Here is an 18,695-nt window from a genome sequence, read left to right on the forward strand (position 1 = left end):
ATGAATGACTGTTTTAAAGAACTGTCTTTGCAGCTACCTGTAACAACTGATCAAATGTTAGCTGGCACAGAATAAGGCTGTTCCCACTAGCTAAAAGGCAGAATATACAGTCTCAGTGGTATTTATGCTCACTTAGTTTCTTCATGCACTGCCTTCCTATTTGTTCCCAGTCACAGTTCTAAGGGTTGATTCTAGCTATCCAGGCAAAACCTTTTGTCATGGTTATTACACCCATCACTTCCTCATGCACATTTAATGACATACAGTGCAAATATAAAAAGAGGTTTATATATGCATGATATAAACTGATATTCTCTCCACCTAATCACCTCACAGTTTGTATTCCAGAAAGTCAGATGCTTTGATCATGTTTTGTTTCAACTGGTCTAACCTGCAAATTACAGAGCAGTGCAGTGTAGCTGAGTAAACCAGCTATGAGAGTCTGGCTGTGGCAGCACAAGCCTCAGTACAAATGGATTTGCAATGCCTTGTGGCAGAGTAAATTACTGTGCACACAAGTCTCTTTCCTGGGCTCAATTGTTTCTGGCAGCCAGGGTAGTTTGGGTACTTTTGCCATATGCTGTGTTTCTTTTGACTGTTTCCCTTTCACCAGCTTCAGTTAAGTGGGGTTTAAGGGGATGGTTAACTTGGTGCATGGTTAACTTGGATGAGAAGCTGCTGAGAACAGGATCAAGTGCATCAAAAAGAATGTTTAGCATACTTTGCAGGCTTGCAAGCAGCAGGGAAGGAAGATAAGATGCACAGTGATTCAGCAAAGCTAATGCTAAAGTTGGCAGAATGCAAAGTTCATAGTAGCTTCTTGTATGTTTTTGAAATCCTCAGGTCAGAAGTGTTTACTTATGGATGACATGATGGTTAAATCCAAGTGAAATCATTATATATGATAGAGCATAGTAATGTGCTACGAAAAAGGGCAGATAAGAGGGGCCACAGCTTCTTCTTGTCCAGGAATCTATGGAACTGGTCTGAGGAAGGGCAGATGGAGGTGGAAAAAGAGCCTGGAAAGTAACACAAAGAACTGTAGGGGAGCATTGGGAAGCTATAGGAACCCAAACCAAGATGACCAGGAAACAGAAACTGGCAAAGCGATTATGAGCTAACCTTGCTTTAGAAGCTAAAACTGTTGTCATTCAGCAAAGCATGGAGAAACTGCTCTGTTTCCTGATAAGGGTACAGTGCTGAATTTGTTATCTTACCAGATGTTTTGCTTTCTAAAAGGTGTGGGAGCGTAAACAAGAGGTTATTTTGGCTTTTTTAGGTACATAACAAAAGAGGTAAATTTTTTACTTGGCCAGAGTGTGAAAGTAAAGTTCTAAAGGAGGACTGTAATGTAGCAGCTGTGTTACTCTAGAAATAGTGAGAACCTTTGTTAGGTTGCTGTTAATAAACAGCTAATTAAGAATACTTGTAACAAATCATGCAGGATTGCATCAGACTAAGTCAGTGTGTATTACCCTGAAGTCTGGCTCTACTGGGATAGGCCGTTAGCTAGTGGAAAAAAAATATAAATAACAGGTTCATTCATTCTGAAGAACATTAATAACTTAAAACAAATAAGGATAAGGGCTCTCTGATATCAAGATTCCCATGGAAGGTTGTTCAGCTCTGTTAGATAGCAACAGTATGTACATACTGGGCATGGAAAAGGGATGAGAAGATTATATATATAACATAGTCTTGTGATTTAATGCAACCAAAAAGCTGCATGGAGTGACAGTGCTTGACTCAAAAGGACTTTTGGTTTATGAAGGAGAAGGAATTACCTGCAATATGGGTTATTTCAGAGATCTGTCCAATACCTTATTCCTTCCACTGTAGGTGCTTAGAGAAAGACTCAAGAACAGGGAAGAGATTATTTAATCAAGTAAGTAAACAGTCTTCAAGGAGCCTGAAGTTAAAGACCTTTCTGAACTTTGTACGTGTCAAAAACACTTTGGTGAATCTTATTTAAAGGTTCTGTAAAAACAATTGCTTTTTTAATCTTCCTAGACTTCTGGCATTCAAAACCATCCTGTAGCCATAAGTTTTATGAGTTCAAATCCTGTGAAAAAGTATTATTTTGTGCTTGTTTTTACTTGTTTAATGAGAAACAGTGAAGTACCATTCCTATTAACCTGAATACTGTTTTGTACACTGGTTATCTCTTTTCCAACTGAAACCCCTGTTCAATTGGCTCTCTCTTCATAGAAAAGCTGGTGTTACACCTTTTCTATTTTGACTGTCCTTTTTTAAGGGGTATTATAAATGCAGAGTATACAGACATTTGATTTATATAGTAGCATACTGGTATTTCTGTTTTTCTAATGAGCTCATCACAACTGTTTGCTCGATTACCCTTGATCACTGGGATGGGGTTTTCAGAATACTATTTAAAATTACTCAAAGATTTCTTTCCTGAGAGGCTATAGCTAATTTATAGATCATCATTACACATACATAGTAAAAGCTATTTTCCCCCTGTGTGCTTCTCTTTTTTTTTATTAGCATTAAATTTCAGTTGCCATTTTATCAGTGATTTTGTCACTACTGTGAGATCCTTCTGCTATTTTTGCACTTGATTCTAGTTTTAAAGCAAATGAAGGGATTCTGATTTTAGAAGATACTGATTAAACCAGATCCCAATTCAGAGTCCTGGTTTCCCTTTATTTGAAAAGTGTCCACTTATTCCTGCATTTTGTTTCCCATCTATTAACTAGTTTATAACTGGTACGAGGACTTTCTATGCTATCACAGTAATCCTTTAAGCAACAGTCAAGAATGTTTTGTGAATTTGCAGAATTCTCCTGGGGACATAATATACTTAGACTCCATTGTGCCTTCCATTTCAGAAAATTCCTGATTAGCACACAGTTGTTACTTGACACAACTTTACATGTTGCATTTCTACACAACATGTAAATGGGGAGGTTTCTCTGTACCTATGTAAGAAGGCTTCTTTTCCTGACATAATTCTCTTTCAATACATTCTGTGGAGGGCAGAAAAAATTACATTTATTATCTATAATGTGGAATATATATAGGCAATGTGTTGCAGTGGCTGATGTGATGACATTTCTTGAAGGTTTTTTGTTTCACTCTTCTGAGCTGTCATTGGAACTGATTAGGAAGAGAAATGCAGGGGTGTCCTCCTTCAGCAAGCAGGGGCTGAGCTTCCTGAAGGAGTATACCTTGTTTATTCCAATGTCTTCTGAAAAGTGTGGTCATCAGAAGTAGTGGAGTTGAGCCTAAGAATGAGGATTTTCAGATTGTGGTCATGGAGCTTTTCCATGGTAAATGATGACTGGGGAATTTTACATGAACATCTTAAGTAATAGCTCTGACTTGAGAAATTACTTTGCTTAAAATATTTTGTTTTAAAAAATAATTGAGTTTGTAATCTTTGTCTGCACTGCGAGAGATGTGCATTAAATGTTCCACCAATGAAATACTAAATTAAAATTCAAGTTTCCAGACTGCAGTGCCTTGGTATTTAGCTACAACATGAGAAATTTAACTACCCAAAATTCAGGATCAGATTGCCCAACATTTCTGCTACCCAACCACAACACATATGGTAGGATTTTCCAGATATCAAACTGGGAAAAAAATAAGTTGGGTGCTTCCTCTCTATGCTCATTTGTATGGGGAATGAAGTCCTCTAACTGCATGTTGTCTCAGATGGATTGAGTATTCATTGAGCTACAGAACACAGCAGGCACATGATATTTGGTACACTCCAAAAATCTCTTGTACAGAGGAGAGCAAAACTTTCCCCAGGGTTAAGCTAAGCTCAGTTCCTACTTTGTCAGAGACTCTCTGAGCTCCTCTGTTATTTCAGGTCCCTGGTTATAAAATGATGACAAGAATAACTACACCGTTATTAAGCTGTGAAGATACATATTGTAACAACATTGAGGTCCTCGGGTTGCTGCAGCGAGGATGGCCACAGAAGGGATTTGGGGGAACATAACCACATAGATTTGGACCCAGCTGGCTGTACGAGGACCAGTTTAGCTCTTTCACAGTGAGCTTGAGTTTACGCCTTCTGTTTTCAGGAGATGTGACTGAAACCAGAATAACACTTTTTGCAAAGTCCATATGAAAATATGATTGATGTGGTACGTTGATATCCATTATGTGAAACAGTATGTGCTGTGTGTTGGGGACGAATCTCGGGTTCCTGACTGCTGACAGGCACACCGCCTGCCTCTCGGTATTTCAGTGCTTGCTGTCACAGCTCTGGGCTGCTGCTTCAGTACACCAGGGACAGTCGCCTCCCTGGTGTCACGCTCTGCGGTAATGGGCAGTGATGTGCATCAGTCTGCACGAAGAAATCCCCTCTCTGACACTCTGGTCCGGTGGGCACAGCTTTTCCGTGTACCGTCATAGGCTTTACAGCCTGAGCATCCTCTTCCTCCTCCTCTCTAGTAGTGTTCGTGCGTACAACCCGCAGACGGACACTGCTCTCCTCGCTCCTCACATGCGTGTCTCATGCGGTGTGCCTTGGATCCTGTCCCAGTGTCATCACCCTCTGTGTGGGTAGGTGGCCACACGTCCGCCCCACGCCCTCTTCTTGCCGGGCACTCTTTCCTTTTAGGGTCCCCTCTCGGTGTCGCACGCCCCGCGCCTGCGTGTCACCGCTCGGGATGCCTGGGCACCCCCATGGCCGTGTCCATGTCACGCCTTCTCCACCTTCGCCCCCTCCCTCCTTTCCCCTCGTCTGCGGGGCACCCCCCCAGGGCCTGCGCGGTCCCAGCCGCCAGGGCAGCGCCCTGCCCCCGGCTCGGGCAGGCGGGGCGGCCGAGGGGGGCGGTGGGCGGGAGGCGGGAGGCAGCTGAGCTGCGGGGCACCAACCGCCGCCCAACTCCCCTCAGCAACTCGGGAGGAGGCGGCCCGCCCGTTCCCTCGCCCGGCGCGGCCCGGCCCCTTCTCCCTCGGGCGCCGCCCCTCTCCGCGCCGCCTGTGAGTCAGGGCTTTGCCGGGCACGGGCGGCTGCCGTGGCCGCAGCGGGCTCGGAGCCTCCGCTGCCGGGGCTCCATGGAGAAGGCGGCAGCGGTGAGCGAGGGCGGCGGCGGCAGCAACAGCAGCAGCCGCAGTAGCAGCCGCCCCACGTCGGCGGGCTCGTCTCCGTCGTCCTCCTCCGCCAGCCGCGGGCTGCCGGGCCGGGCGGCGGCCTCGGGGAGGCTGGATGGAGGCGGGGGGGCCGGTGGCGGCAGCAGCAGCCCCAGTTCGGCGGCGGCCAGCCCGGGGGGCGCGCAGGCGCCCGGTGGCGGCGGCAGGAGGCGGGAGCCGGTGCTGGAAGGGACGCTCAGCAAATACACCAACCTCCTGCAGGGCTGGCAGAGCAGGTAAACCGCCCGGCCGGATCCCGGCAGCGCTGCGGGGCCGCGTCCTCCCCCTCTGGGCGCCGCTTCTCACCCCCAGCCGCTCCCAAGATGGTGTTTGGGCCGCTGGTGCCGCCGCCCCGACCCTTTCTCTAGCCGCCTTGGGCAGGTAGGCCGGGCTGTGCCGCCAGCCCTGCCCGAGGCCAGGCTCGCTTCCCGCTTTCCTTCGTTTTGTTTTACTCGTTTGTTTTTTTTTTTTTTCACCCCCAGCCGAAGGAGCAGTTGTACTTAAGGAGGTGGTGGGAGGGGTGCGGCCCCGCGTTGGGCTGGCGGAGCGGTGGTCCCCAGCGCTGACCCCGCGGGGGCAGGGGAGGTGTAACGCTGCACATGCTTTTCTCTTTTAAATTTTACAGAATCACAGAATCGTTTCGGTTGGAAAAGCCCTTTAAGATCACCGAGTCCAACCGATAACCTAGCGTACTGCTAAGTCCACTACTAAGCCCCGTCCCTGCGTACCGTACATACACGGCTTTTTAAAGCTCCTTTTCTATCACCTTAGTCTCCTTCTTATGTGAACTTACCTGGGATAAGAAAAGAATGAAAGACTGGGTGAGAGCCTCCCAAAATAAATGGGAAAACCGCCACGCTTGTGATTGTTAGTGTTACTTTGTGCCTGTGTATTGTATAGTAAGATCTGTTGCCTTGTCTTTCCTGTTTGCCGAGTCCTAATTTATGCTGTTACGGTGACAGGCCCTGGTCCTGCAATTTTTTGGGTGTGGACGGGCTGATGTGCATCTGTCAAAGTCTGGGGAAGGTCTGGTTTCGAATCTTGTGTCTCAGAGTTGAAGCTAGACTGGGGAATTAATAATTTCGTATTGGGATCTGTTGAAACCAAGATAGATTTCTAATTGGTGTTTTACTTGTCGTTGTTTAACTCTGTCCTCTAAGTGGATGGATGGGGATGAGGACCTAGAACTTGATTTTTTCGTGTAAGGCATCACAGTGATGGTTTTGAGGAGAAGCAAATGCTATAGAGAGAACAATTACAGGACTAGTTACAGCTTTGCACAACCCTTTAGAAAGAAAAACCTACCAAAACCTGCTGTTGCTCGTATGAAGGGATCCTAGGCTTTGGGAGTGGTGGGGACCTTGATGTTCTGACAGTAATTTTAAAGCATTTATAATTGACAGAGTCAAATTGCACTAATGCCAGTGGTGCTAGGGCGCTGACTTGTTCAAGGGCTAAACCAGTGGTAGCAGTACTGGAGCAGTACTTCCTGAAAAGTTTTAGGAGCTGCTCTAATTTCATACATTGGAGGGGATGCATAGGTGTGCCAGCTGTCAGTGATAATGAATATGTCTGGTATGGTTTGGTTAGGCACTCATCTCCATGAAACTGGGCTGCTTCAGTGCAGACATTGAGAAGACCATTTATTGTGTGACTTGGCTATTGCAGTTCTGTGCTAGATTCATATTTGACTTGTACCTCGTTGTTGATTTATGCAGTCCTCCTGTAGTTTTGTTCAAAAAACAAATAAACACATTTTGATACCTAAAATGTAAGAATAAAATTAATGATTAAAAATTAAAAGCCTCCCTTTCCCCTTTTTTTCCCTGACACCTCCGTCTCTTTTTGTAGAAATGGGAATTCTTCTACTGTGTGTGACTTTAAGGGTTGCTGTCATGTTAATCTGATGAAATTTCAAAATACAGGTCAATGCTTATAAGTCTTTGGGTGTAGAACTGTTGTATTTGGGAACAGATTAAATATTTCATAAGGTTGACATCTTGATACAGCATGTGTAATCTGTGTATGTCCAAGAAACTTTTATCAGAAAACATAATAGAAAAAAGATAAATGCCACTTAAACCATTCTACCATAGCACTTGGAAATTAATGTCTGTTTATTCTAAGCAGTCTTTCTTATGCTGCTTTGTCAGTTGCCAGTTTTATTTTCTGTAAATCTGTGAGATTGAGCAAGTGGTTTACCATGACACAAAGCTTTAATGCTAGCTATCTTTGGTTTGTTCAGCTTGGTTGTGTCAGTGGTGTATTGGTTGTTTGGGATGGGGAATCTGATACAGGTTTTAAACAGAACAGTCAAAACTTGAGACTAAAGTTGATCTTACAGCATCCAGTAAATGAGTAGTGATCCATGGGTTTGAGCGTCCTTCTCCGTTTGGCCTTCTGAATATTTGTCATGGAGCCTCTTTTTTCTGTGAATTGGAGCTCAGTTTGTAACATTTGGTAAGTGACTTCATAGCTGGCACCTGAAAACCAGTCAAGGGTGTGTGTATAACTGAGTGATCATACAAATTAATTTTGAATTTACTTAATCAGAAAAAATGCAAGATTGTTTAATCGCATGATCAATGCAGCCAGATGGCATGAATATAAATAAAATAGAAAAATAAAATGAAAGCTGACAAGAGTTCAGTGATTGTGGATTTGGAATGCTCATCTTTGAAGTTCATTATTCATTAGCCTAAATAATTTCAATGTGTTTAATGCTAGTGTATGCCACGTAGTATTAAGTTGAAAGGCTTTCCTAGGTTATCCAACACTTACTATGCAGACTAGCTTCTTCAACTCTAAGGAAATCATTGTCATTTGAATTATAATAAATTAGTGTCACTTTTTAATCAGCTGTCCTTTAACAGATTTATACAAGGTAATCTTATTTTGGATGAGGCATCTGAGTATGAATACTGGAGTTAACACTGCATTTACAAGGATTAGCTGAAGTAATTCAAGGCCTCAAATTCAGTCAATCTGGGGAGCTGCATTACTGCTTTGAAGAACTTCTAAGGGTTTGTTGTCTTTTAGTAAAGAAATCTATTCTGCTCTGGCAGGGTCAGGAGTAATCTAATTTGGAAGTGAGTGAGGTGTAGTTCTTCACCTTTATTATAAGCAGAAGGAAACACTGCTTTTTTTGTTTCATTGCTTTGAAGAAGTTTGTTTTGTGATAAAGGTGTCAAAGGGCCTGGGCATCTAGAGTGCCTCCACTGAAGTAATGTTTTGTGCCTTTACACAAGTATTAATCTAAAAAAGAGATACTTTGACATAAGAACCCTTGTGTCTGATCTGAGATGTAAGGGGTATCTGACTGTCTTTGCTGTGAAATTACAAATAATTGTGTTATCAGAATTGAAGTACCATTCCAAAGGATTTCCATTGGGATTTACTTGTTTTACACGTGTGGGAAAGTAGTAGCTTGTATTTTAAGTGGGAGTTGTGTGGGTTTTATGGAAAAAAATGTCTCTATACAATCATCTGATACCATGCAGAACTTATTTTGCATGAGTTAATTTGATAATAATGAAACACCTATTGCCTGTGGCATTATTACCCTGTTTTTGAATAGACAGGTAAAATGTAGAGTCTTAAAACTCTATTTGCTGGAGGTATGTGCAGTTGATATGTGGTCTGCTTCTCCTTCCCCACTTTTTCCTTGAAAATGTTTTTACTACTTGTGCTTCTAGGGTCTTGTCCTGCAAGCATATATAAGCCCTTGGATCATCTGCATTTGGGCTGGGGCTTAAATTTGGATTTGTAACAACAACAAATGGAGCACCAGCTCATGGATGTTGTTGCTTTTCTGAGCTGAACTGCTTTGTGTAAATTATTCTATAGCCCTGGTGTTTTCTAAAGCATTTCTTTGACCTATTCCTAATGCCTCTCCAGTTGAGAAATATATTTTACCAGTCTGCAAGAACTGTGCCTGATGAACTTGAGCACCACCAGACTTCTTTTGGGGATTAGCCGCCCTGCTCGGGTTTTCAACATGTACTCTGGGGCAATTTGGGGATTTTTTTTGTGCTGTGTCTCTTTGTTGGGCTTCGCAATACTGTGGTGTGGTCTCTTTGCTTGAGCAGTTGCAGAGAAGGGTTACAATCTGACTGCTGCCACCACAGGAAAGGCCCTTCCTTATTTCCAGAGTTCAAACAGCAGCCAGGATAATGTCAGAAGAACCAGAAGACTGCTCCTTGAGCTATTTCAGGCCCTGGCTTCTTTGACTCCCAGAAGTTTAACATCTTTATTGATGATTTGGACGAGGGGGTGGAGTGCACCCTCAGTAAATTTGCAGATGACACTAAGTTGGGTGGAATTGTTGATCTGCCTGAGGGTAGGGAGGCTCTGCAGAGGGACCTGGACAGGCTGGATCGATGGGCCAAGCCAACTGCATGAGTTTCAATAAGGCCAAATGTGGGGTTCTGCACTTTGGCCAAAACTCCATCCTGGCCTGCATCAGAAACAGCAGGACCAGGGAAGTAGTCCTGCCCCAATACACTGCCTTAGTGAGGCTGCATTTTAAATACTGTGTGCAGTTTGGGGCACTTTGTGCAGTTTTGGGCACTGTCCTTGTGTGCAGAAGGACATCGAGCTGCTGGAGAGGGTGCAGAGAAGGGCAACCCAGCTGATTAGGGCTCTGGAGAACAGGTCTTAGGACTAGGGCTGTTCAGCTTGGAGAAGAGGAGGCTGAGGGGAGACCTCTCTGTTCTCTACAACTACCTCAAAGGAGGTGGTAGTGAGACAGATACTGGCCTCTTCTCTCTTGTGACCAGTGATAGGACAAGAGGAAATGGGTTAAAGCTCCACCAGGGAAGTTTCATATTAGATAGTAGGAAAAACTTCACAGAAAGAGTGGTGAAGCATTGGAATGGGCTGCCCAGGGAGGTGTTCAATGCATGGGTAGATGAAGAGCTACAGTGGATAGTTTAGTGGTTAAGGGTTGTAGGGTGGATGGTTGGACTCGATGATCTTAGAGGTCTTTTCCAACCTTGATGATTCTATGGTTCTATGAAGTTATGCTGCTCTGACAATAGCTGTTACAGGGGGGTTGTTTTCTATATATGTTGACAAAATACCTAAAAAAAGTAAGTTGTTTATTGTTATTGTCATCATTATCGTTATTTTATATATATATCCTGGAGAAAGAGGTTGTGAAGTCTTAGAAAAGGAATTGATGGGTATACTTCAAATTCAGTAATAGTACCCTACTCCCTCCTTGTGAATTAGCTAGCCCATCTTTTGCATATTCTGGGATTGACAGATCTGCTTAGGGACTTTGATGTAGTTAACACCTCTAGTAGTTGCAGATTCTTCAGTGGTACCAGGCAAATTGTTCTAGCAATGTTTTGTGGTCTTTTTTTAATGTAAAAAACTGGAGAGATTGTTTCTGAACAAGCTATATGACTATAGTTGTATAGGTATAACTTGTGAGGAAAGTCTGTTCTAGAGGAAGAAAACTGTTCTTTTTTTTAATATACAATAAACTATACTGTCAGAATTGTAGCAGTAGACAGTATGTGAGAAGGAAAAAATATCCACGTGCTTATTTAATGTTTGTGAAGTTTGCTGTAGTAGGAAGTTTTTTTGTTCTTGAATCAGATTAACACCATCCTGTCCACTGCTTATCTTAGGGTGTTTCTGGCATACCTATACAGGGCTTTGGGTAGTGTTGTAAATACCTTCCAGAATTTCATGGCACAGTTTTGGAAAAGGGAGACCCAATTTTAAGGAGCTGGAGATGCAAGCTTCTTTCTTCTGGTATTGGAAATCTGCTCCTTAAATTTTGGAATCTTGATTATAATTTGTAAGGAATTGTGGGAACACTTTCCACTTTTAAAGCATTTTGATAGTGTTGGGCTAACACTATTGAAGATTTTACTTGCAAAAAAGATTTTACTAGAAACTGTGTCCCTTCATGTGTGGATTCAGTTTGTAGTAGGAGGCAATGTGTAAAGGAAGAAAATGCTTAAAACTAATTTGTTTTAGTTCTGTTGAACAAATGAATGGGATATTTTCTGTTCTAAACACTCAGGAGTCCAATATCTTATATTATTGAAATTCAGATGTTTGTCATTAAATAAGCTTTCAAATAAACTTGGAGTGTAAAATGTCAAAAAATCATTTACTTGTTTTATTTTGGATTAAGGCACTAACCTTTTTTTCTTAATCCTGAAATCTATGTAGCAAAAAATAATCATGGTCAAATGTAAGATTTCTTTTCATTCTTCTTTCCTTTTTCTGTTTAAACTTTTTTCTCCATAAACATCATTGATGCTCACTTACAAAAAGAAAACAACAAAAAAGTAATAACCCCTCCCCAAACAAGTAAAAGTAATCTCTCTGAATATATATCCCTAATGTGTTAATAGGAGAATTATAACTTTCAGTTAAGATGCACTTTCTCCTTGTTTAATTAGTAGTTGATGAGACCTAGGCAGTTTAATTGCAAACTGGTTGATTTAGTTTGAGTAGCTTTTGCCTGCTGTGTCTAAACCAGCTCTGCTGAGAGAATGGAGGAGCAGAGAGCAGTCACAGGAAGAACTTTAGGAGGGTAAGAGGGATAGCTAGGAATCCACCATCCTCTGTCCTTCAGTGACTCCGATGAGAAACATTCGGAAGACAACGTTGGACCTCAGACTGAAACTGAAAAGGATGGTTTTGTGGTTATGGTGGAAATGTGGATTCTGGTTTGAGAACTTCCACAGGCATTTCTGTTATCTCCGGGCAGGTAACCAAGCTGTTCTTCATCTGGTTGTGTCACAGGGTGTCAGGGCTGCTTATGCCTATGCAGCAGATAAACTCTTATAATACATAATGATATAATGCATAAGATGCTTGAAGATAACTTAGGAAAAATCTGTTTAAAACAAATGAGACTTGGGCAGTTTCACTCAGGAGTTATATTTGGGATTTGCAAGTGAACTTCAGAGCTGAGCAGCTGTCTTGTACCAGAGGAAATGAAGTGGCAGGCAAAATAGAGCATGGTCTTCCTTTCACCCAGATGTCACACTTAGCTTTCAGACAGTGAAAAGAAGTGGCAGTTGGTACTAACACTGAGGCACTTCTTATCTGGGTGTTATTACTCGCTCATCTTGCTGCTAGCTTTCTGCATGGTGACTTCTGTGCTTAGAAACACAATGATAGTTGTGGTTAGAGGGAGCAGACATGCACTTGCTGGCTCATTTGAAAAAACTCCACCATTTTATGAATATGGATTTTGTTCATGTAGGAGAAGTGACAATAAGTTGTTAAACTAAGTGATCTGCCTGGTGTCTTTTTTTAAGTGCTTAAGAAAAGTATTCAGCTTTCCCCCCTGTCATTTTGTACTTAAAAGCAATTATTTATTAAGAAGAATGTACCTGCACTTTAGCTTTTGCTGATATTTTTACTTTACTCTTTATGATGTATTTAAAGGGCTAAACCTTCTGAGTGGAAAGGATGCTAAAATTTGCCATGACTGTTACTTTTTATGTAAAATCATATTCGTTAAATATGTGTTATAATGAAGAAAGAAAAAAATTACTGAATTTGCTTTAGTTAAAAATGCCAAGTTATTTGGTCCTAACATACTTAACAATTTTTTTTTTTTTCTTCGAGTATCTTGGCATTGTGCTTGAGACCTTCCAGGATTTTGTGGATATTTTACTAAGATCTTTTATTACTTTTTGGAACCAAATCCAGGAAGGCAAAGTTTGCCTAGTATTTAACTGTTAAACATAAAAATGTATCAGTAAATGCTATCTAAATGCTACTACACTTCTTTTTCCAAAGTGACTTTTAGCTTGTAAATTTAGGGTTGATAAATATAGGCCCTTAGATACCCAGCTTCTGTTCCACCTAGACTTGCATTTCTTTTTGGGTATCTGAGAACTTTTCTGTTAGTGGTATTCTTTACTATAGCTATGGGAACAATTTGTCCAGCTTTAATCACTATTTAAAAAATTGACTGTTGTTCTTAGTACTTGTCACCGAATATTACTTGTTCAAGTAATTCTTCTGACTAATAATTAAGTTTCCTCAACTACATTTTAAATTCGTATCTCCTGTAAACAAATAATCAGCTACTATTTTTACCCCTTCAAAAAGAGGGCATGCACACACAATATGAGAAAGCCTGAGAAGTGTTACTGGTGATACACAAAAAACATGCTAAGTGTGGAGAGAGCATACTGCAGGCAGACAGCTGCCACAGCACTCCTTTTCATCACAATCTCGCAAAAAAAAAAAAAAAAAAAAAAAAGAAAAAAAAAAGTAGTTAGGTGCTAGTCTTCATTTTGATACTTCTAGCATTCATTTTGGTAGTATCTGCCATATGGTACCGGATGAGGAGAAAACAGCCTAAGAAGCACCAGGGGGTTGTGCCACTGATAGCTTAAAGCAAAGCAAGTAGGAAATAACACAAGTGTGGGTATAAAGATACCTGTCTGGAGAACCCAGGCAGCAGCAGGGAACATGAGGTCTCCGTGTGGTGTGCAATTAGAGTATCAGCTAAATTTACAAGGCAAAATTTACAACTCAGTTTTCAAAGAATAATGATGGAGCACTAGGAAGCTAATAGTCTTTGAACTTTTTACTCAGGGAACACTGAGTTGGAGGAAATGGGATGCATTGCCTCTGTATTTGATCCCTGCTGCAACTTCAGCTGAAGTGGTACACAGTTCTGGTGTCCATAAGTGATGAAAACCACTGAAATACCAAATAGTAATCAGAACTGTCACACATTATTGAGATTACTGGGATATCTGGCTTCAGTAAGAAAAATCCATTGGTCTAGATACTCTAAATAGACACAAAAGATAACCTAGCCTGCACAGAAAGACTGCACAGAGAAATTAGTATTTGGTAAGAGGTATCTTCAGTCTCACATAGCATCAGCATAATGATATTCAGCTTTTGCAGATCCCTTAAGATATTTGACTGAATAGACCTTAGTCTATCAGTTGCGTAGTTGTCAGTTCAAATCCCTAAACTGCTATTTTTCTGTTGTTTGGATAAAGTTACTCCCACAAGTTCATGTATCAAGTACCTGTTTCTTGGTGACTTAGGAAATGGCTTTGCTTCAATGTCACAGGCTTTTAGAGATCACCTGTTGCAGTGTTAAGTGTTGCACCTTAAGTGTTCACCAGGTTCCAAGGATTTTTTTAAATGAAGTAAGTCAGAAATGATTATTTGATTTGCTTGAGAATAGACTTGGAGCACAGGTAAGAACTAGGATGATTTGTCTAGGTTGTTCAATTTATTTAGAAGTTAGAGGAAGTGTATAAATAGTAAGTTGTGCCTCTGTGTCAATAAAGCTTCTGCATTTACATTTTGAACAGAACTGTGAACCACACTGCCACTTACAGCTATATTGGTTGCTACATCCTTTGTTGAGATAAGATGATGCTTTTATGTAAGGGGGACATAGCACTCTGGGAAAATCTATGCACTGTGTTCAGGGTAGTATGTTTAAACTTCACCAGGAGAGGAGTGTGTGTATTTTTCTTGCTTTGGATTTTACTTCCTAGTAAAAGGAGCATCGTTTAGGCTTGAGCAGGCAAGACCAGGCATGCTCTTATTATTCTCTGTAAATTTACAAAAGTAAAGAAAATAGAGGAGAAGGTCAAATGAACACTTTCTTGTCTGTTGCCATTATTTGGAGCTGACAGGGTATTGAAGAATTATGTCCAGTTTCTCCCTATTGCATTTATTGTGGTGATAGAAGGAAGATAGTGAACTTGAAGATGAAAAGGATACTGAAGTTTGGGCAAGATAGGAAAAGCCAAAAATTATGTTATTCACTTCTGCAAGCATTTGGGCTTTTTGCATTGTCACAAAAACCTCTCCTGAAGATGTTGGGTTTTTTGGGGTTTGGTTTGTTTTTTTTTTCCTTGGGTGGCATATCACAGTAAGCTTTTTATAGAAGTTCCTGAGTTCCTGCCCTTGAAAATGGGATATAGATTTCTGTCTTTTGAGCTGGAAGGTTTGTACTCTGGGTTTTGTGTTTTGTTTTTCTCCTTCTCTTGCCTCTTTTACCTTACCTGGTTAGTCGGCTTTGATTTTGTGACTGTTGGGTTCGTGTATCAAACTTTATTTTATTTTCATTATGCAAGTGAAAGGAATGGGCAGTTTGGCAATAGAATAAGGGAGGAAAGATGAGATGCGAATAAAATGGTGTGAGAGGTTTAGAAAAGGAGTTAAAGCCTCTGGAAGAGAACTGATGGAAGGAAAGGGAAGAAACAGATGACAGAAGGATGTAGATATTGAACTGGAGACAACACAATGATAGAACTTTACCACTTCAAAGAAATAATAATTTTGGAAATCACACAGTGTTAATTCAGAAGTAAGTATTGGAAGCTCAAATTCGATAATTTGCTCTTATTTATTAATTTTAATACTGCCATTAAGAAAGGCGCACAAGTAGAGAGGAAGTTACTGTTTTTTAAATAGCAGAATGTGTAGTGCAGTGAGTATTTTTCTGGTTTTGGTTTCTTTCCTCTGACACCTTCTGTAGCAGAGCTCATTTCAGGCTGGTAGATGAGTGGTGTGAATAGCAGCCAGAGGAAGCTACTGACAGTGCCCACCTGGATATATATTAACGTGCCAGACTTACCTTTGCCCTTTTATACATAACACTGTTTATGTGAGAATTCAAGCATATGTGGTGATGAAACTGTTTATCTGGTCAAGGTTTGAAGTGTTGTTTCTTCATTTTTGATTTACACAATGAGGATCTGGTTTTTTTTGTAGAACAGAAATGCATTTATAAATAGGAACCTAATGCATAAAGGTCTTCAGCAGTGATTGCTGCTCGTATATCTAAATATGCTTTCTTCAGAAGGATCATGGCTTTCAACATATTGATGAAGCCACCTCTTTTGGACACTGTGGACTTCATACATATGTTTCTAACCAACAGTGTTGACAGGATACTCTGTGGTGAGGATGGCTGCACATCAGCTGTCAGGATAAAGACAAAACACAGAAACTTAAACCTCTCATTTCAGTCAATGAATTAATATTCCTAAAAGTAAAGGCAGGGCAAAAAGCTATTGAACTGTAAAGTATTGGTACAAAAAACCTGAAAAGTTCCCCCTATCCTAAGATGATGCAGAGTGTAAGAATGGTCTGGTTTTTGCACAGTGTTGTTTGTAGGCATACTGACCTTACAGGCAAGATTCTTACTTAGTGTATCATATTTTCTTCCATATGATGCATAAAGAAAATACTGCATGGTCTTGGATATGTTAATTCTTTCCAATCAGGAACCTTTAGAGTATGGGTAAAAAAAAATAAATTCAAAAGCTAAGATGCACAACAAGAAAGCTAGGATGAGCAAGGATAAAGGAAGATATAAAATCGAGAACTTAAAAATTCCCAAAGCAAGACCTTAATGTGACTTTTGCATTTTTTTCTTCTATGTAAATATATATTAAGTGTATGTGCATTTCACAGAAAATGGCATTAGAGTAACATAGCTGAATTCTTGGCCCCTTTTATTTGAGAGCAGAGTAAATATTACTTGTTGAACAGGTTCCTTCAGTGAAATAATTCTTTAAATGAAACTTGAAGTTGGGAAAAATGCCAACGTTATGGTTCAACTCGGGGTGCAATTTTTAGAGCCAAGATGATAAATTATGTGCATATTAAAAGTAAAAAATAACAGCTGCTATAAATGCTGCAGTAAAATCAGGGAATAAATTTTAAAACAGATGTTTTATTCCATTGGCTTGCACAAGAGTTACGGTCCAAACAGATGTGTTCAGAAAGTTTTTGTCTCCTAGAAAGTGTCAGCTAATCCATGTATTTACTTAGTATATATTAGTGATTAAATATACTTAGTATATTTAGTGATAAATTGTGTTTGGAACAGCTACAGAGAATATTACCCTTGGTGAATTATAGAAGTACAGAGTAGAATGAGGGGTGAATGAAGAATTGGTTTGAAGACTGCTGTCTTCTGGCATCATTTGTGTGTCTTTACCTGGACATTGCTATTGAAATTTTTGTGTTACTTTCACTAGCTCTTGTTATTATTTGTTTCTTCCACACAAATTACATGAGCAATGTACGTATGTCCACAAGCTAAAAAAAATAGATGAATGTGAGAGAGTTCCCAGGAAAAATAAGGAATACAGATTCTTGAATACAGAAATTTAATATATTGGCATTATAACTGATGATGTAGATGATGAAGACAAGCATACTTCATATGGAAACATTTTTCAAACTGTTTACTTGTCAGTTTCCTTAGAAATGTTATTAATTCTTCAAACATACCATAGTATATTACAGGAAAAAAAAGCTGTCAGTGAGCTTGTATCCTTGTCAGTATTGCAATAAGTGACTCAGTAAAGATGAAATACTTGGTAAAACTACGTTGTAGCACAAATGTTCTCTTCTGTAAATTTTAAACACTTAAAATACAGTGTTACTTGTGCTAGTATGTTATTTAAAAATATTTAATATGACAGTACTGTAGATACTTCACAAAATTTGAGTAAGCCTCAGATGTGATGCTTACACTTCTGAGGTTAGAGGAAGAGGTACTTTATGTCTAAGCACATTGTTCCTCGTTAAATCACCACAAGTTGTAATATTTATGTATTTCTTTTTTTGGTGTAAATCTGAGATCCACAAGTGGCTTTCACTGACAAGGTATTTTTCAAATCTTAACATTAATCTTTCAGTTTAGAGGAAGGTTCTTATCTCTTGAGGTCTCATTCCAGAATGTTTTTAGCTATGGACTAGATAATAACACAGGCTTGGAGTTTCTGGCTTCTGGCAATGGTTCTTGCTGAGGACAGGGCATTGCACAAGGGTGAGCTATGAAGGTCTGGCAGAGAAGTCAGTGAACTGTGATACAACCTTTGTAACACTTTGCTGACTCAAGGCACCTAATTGGAAATTTATACATTAATACCTATTGATGGGATGTGGTTATGGTTGGAACCTCATTGGATTGCATTATTGTAATACAGTACAGTCAGTATCTTTCTTTTGATATGTTCTTGTTCTTAAAAAGTTGGCTACAGCAAAATAGCTCTTAAATATTGAAAAAATGTCAACTTGAAATCTGGTTGATCTAAAAATAAGGTAGGAGTAGTTTTGAGTATGCTTGAAAATGTTTTTGTCATTTTTTAACATATAATCATAATACAAACTATTTACACTTGCCAGTCCCAAACATAATATGTACTGAGAAAAAAAAATTTACATGGTACACTGATCTTGACTAATACAGCTACTTCCTGGTGTAGAAGATCTCTCTATAAAAATTCCATAGATTTATTTTAAATTGATTGTAGTCATGCTTCCCTTCCATTCCTATTCCTCTGTTGCCAGTGCCTCTATTCTCTGTGGTGTGTTCAAACTTTTTTGGACAGCTTAAGGCCTTTCTTTGAGTTCATATTGTTTGTGAAAACTGCAGTTGTAATTGGTGCAGGTCCTGTCCAGTTAAGTCTATGTGTATGTTGTATTTAAACCTTACCAGGCTTCACACAGTGTGCCTGGAATTGTTCCACACCCAGTAAGGAATGCAGTTTAGTGTGCCAAGTAAATTAATCATCATGGAGATAGTGAAACGGAGGGGATCC

General features: G+C 40.2%; 1 protein-coding gene across 2 annotated transcripts in view; it reads left to right on the plus strand.

Annotated features, from left to right (window-relative positions):
• Window positions 1-4,843: 4,843 nt before the first annotated feature.
• OSBPL10 (oxysterol binding protein like 10) overlaps window positions 4,844-18,695 on the plus strand; it is a 118,195-nt gene continuing 104,343 nt past the window's right edge. Inside the window, exon 1 of one of the 2 annotated variants that reach the window (XM_071735446.1) lies at window positions 4,844-5,348. In XM_071735446.1, the coding sequence (XP_071591547.1) occupies window positions 5,038-5,348 (311 nt within the window). In that variant the 5' untranslated portion in view covers window positions 4,844-5,037. The remainder of the gene's footprint in view (window positions 5,349-18,695) is intronic. The other variant, XM_071735445.1, reaches the window with a different exon arrangement.

Source organism: Heliangelus exortis, chromosome 2 (genome assembly GCF_036169615.1).
Source record: "Heliangelus exortis chromosome 2, bHelExo1.hap1, whole genome shotgun sequence".
Lineage (NCBI taxonomy): Eukaryota > Metazoa > Chordata > Aves > Apodiformes > Trochilidae > Heliangelus > Heliangelus exortis.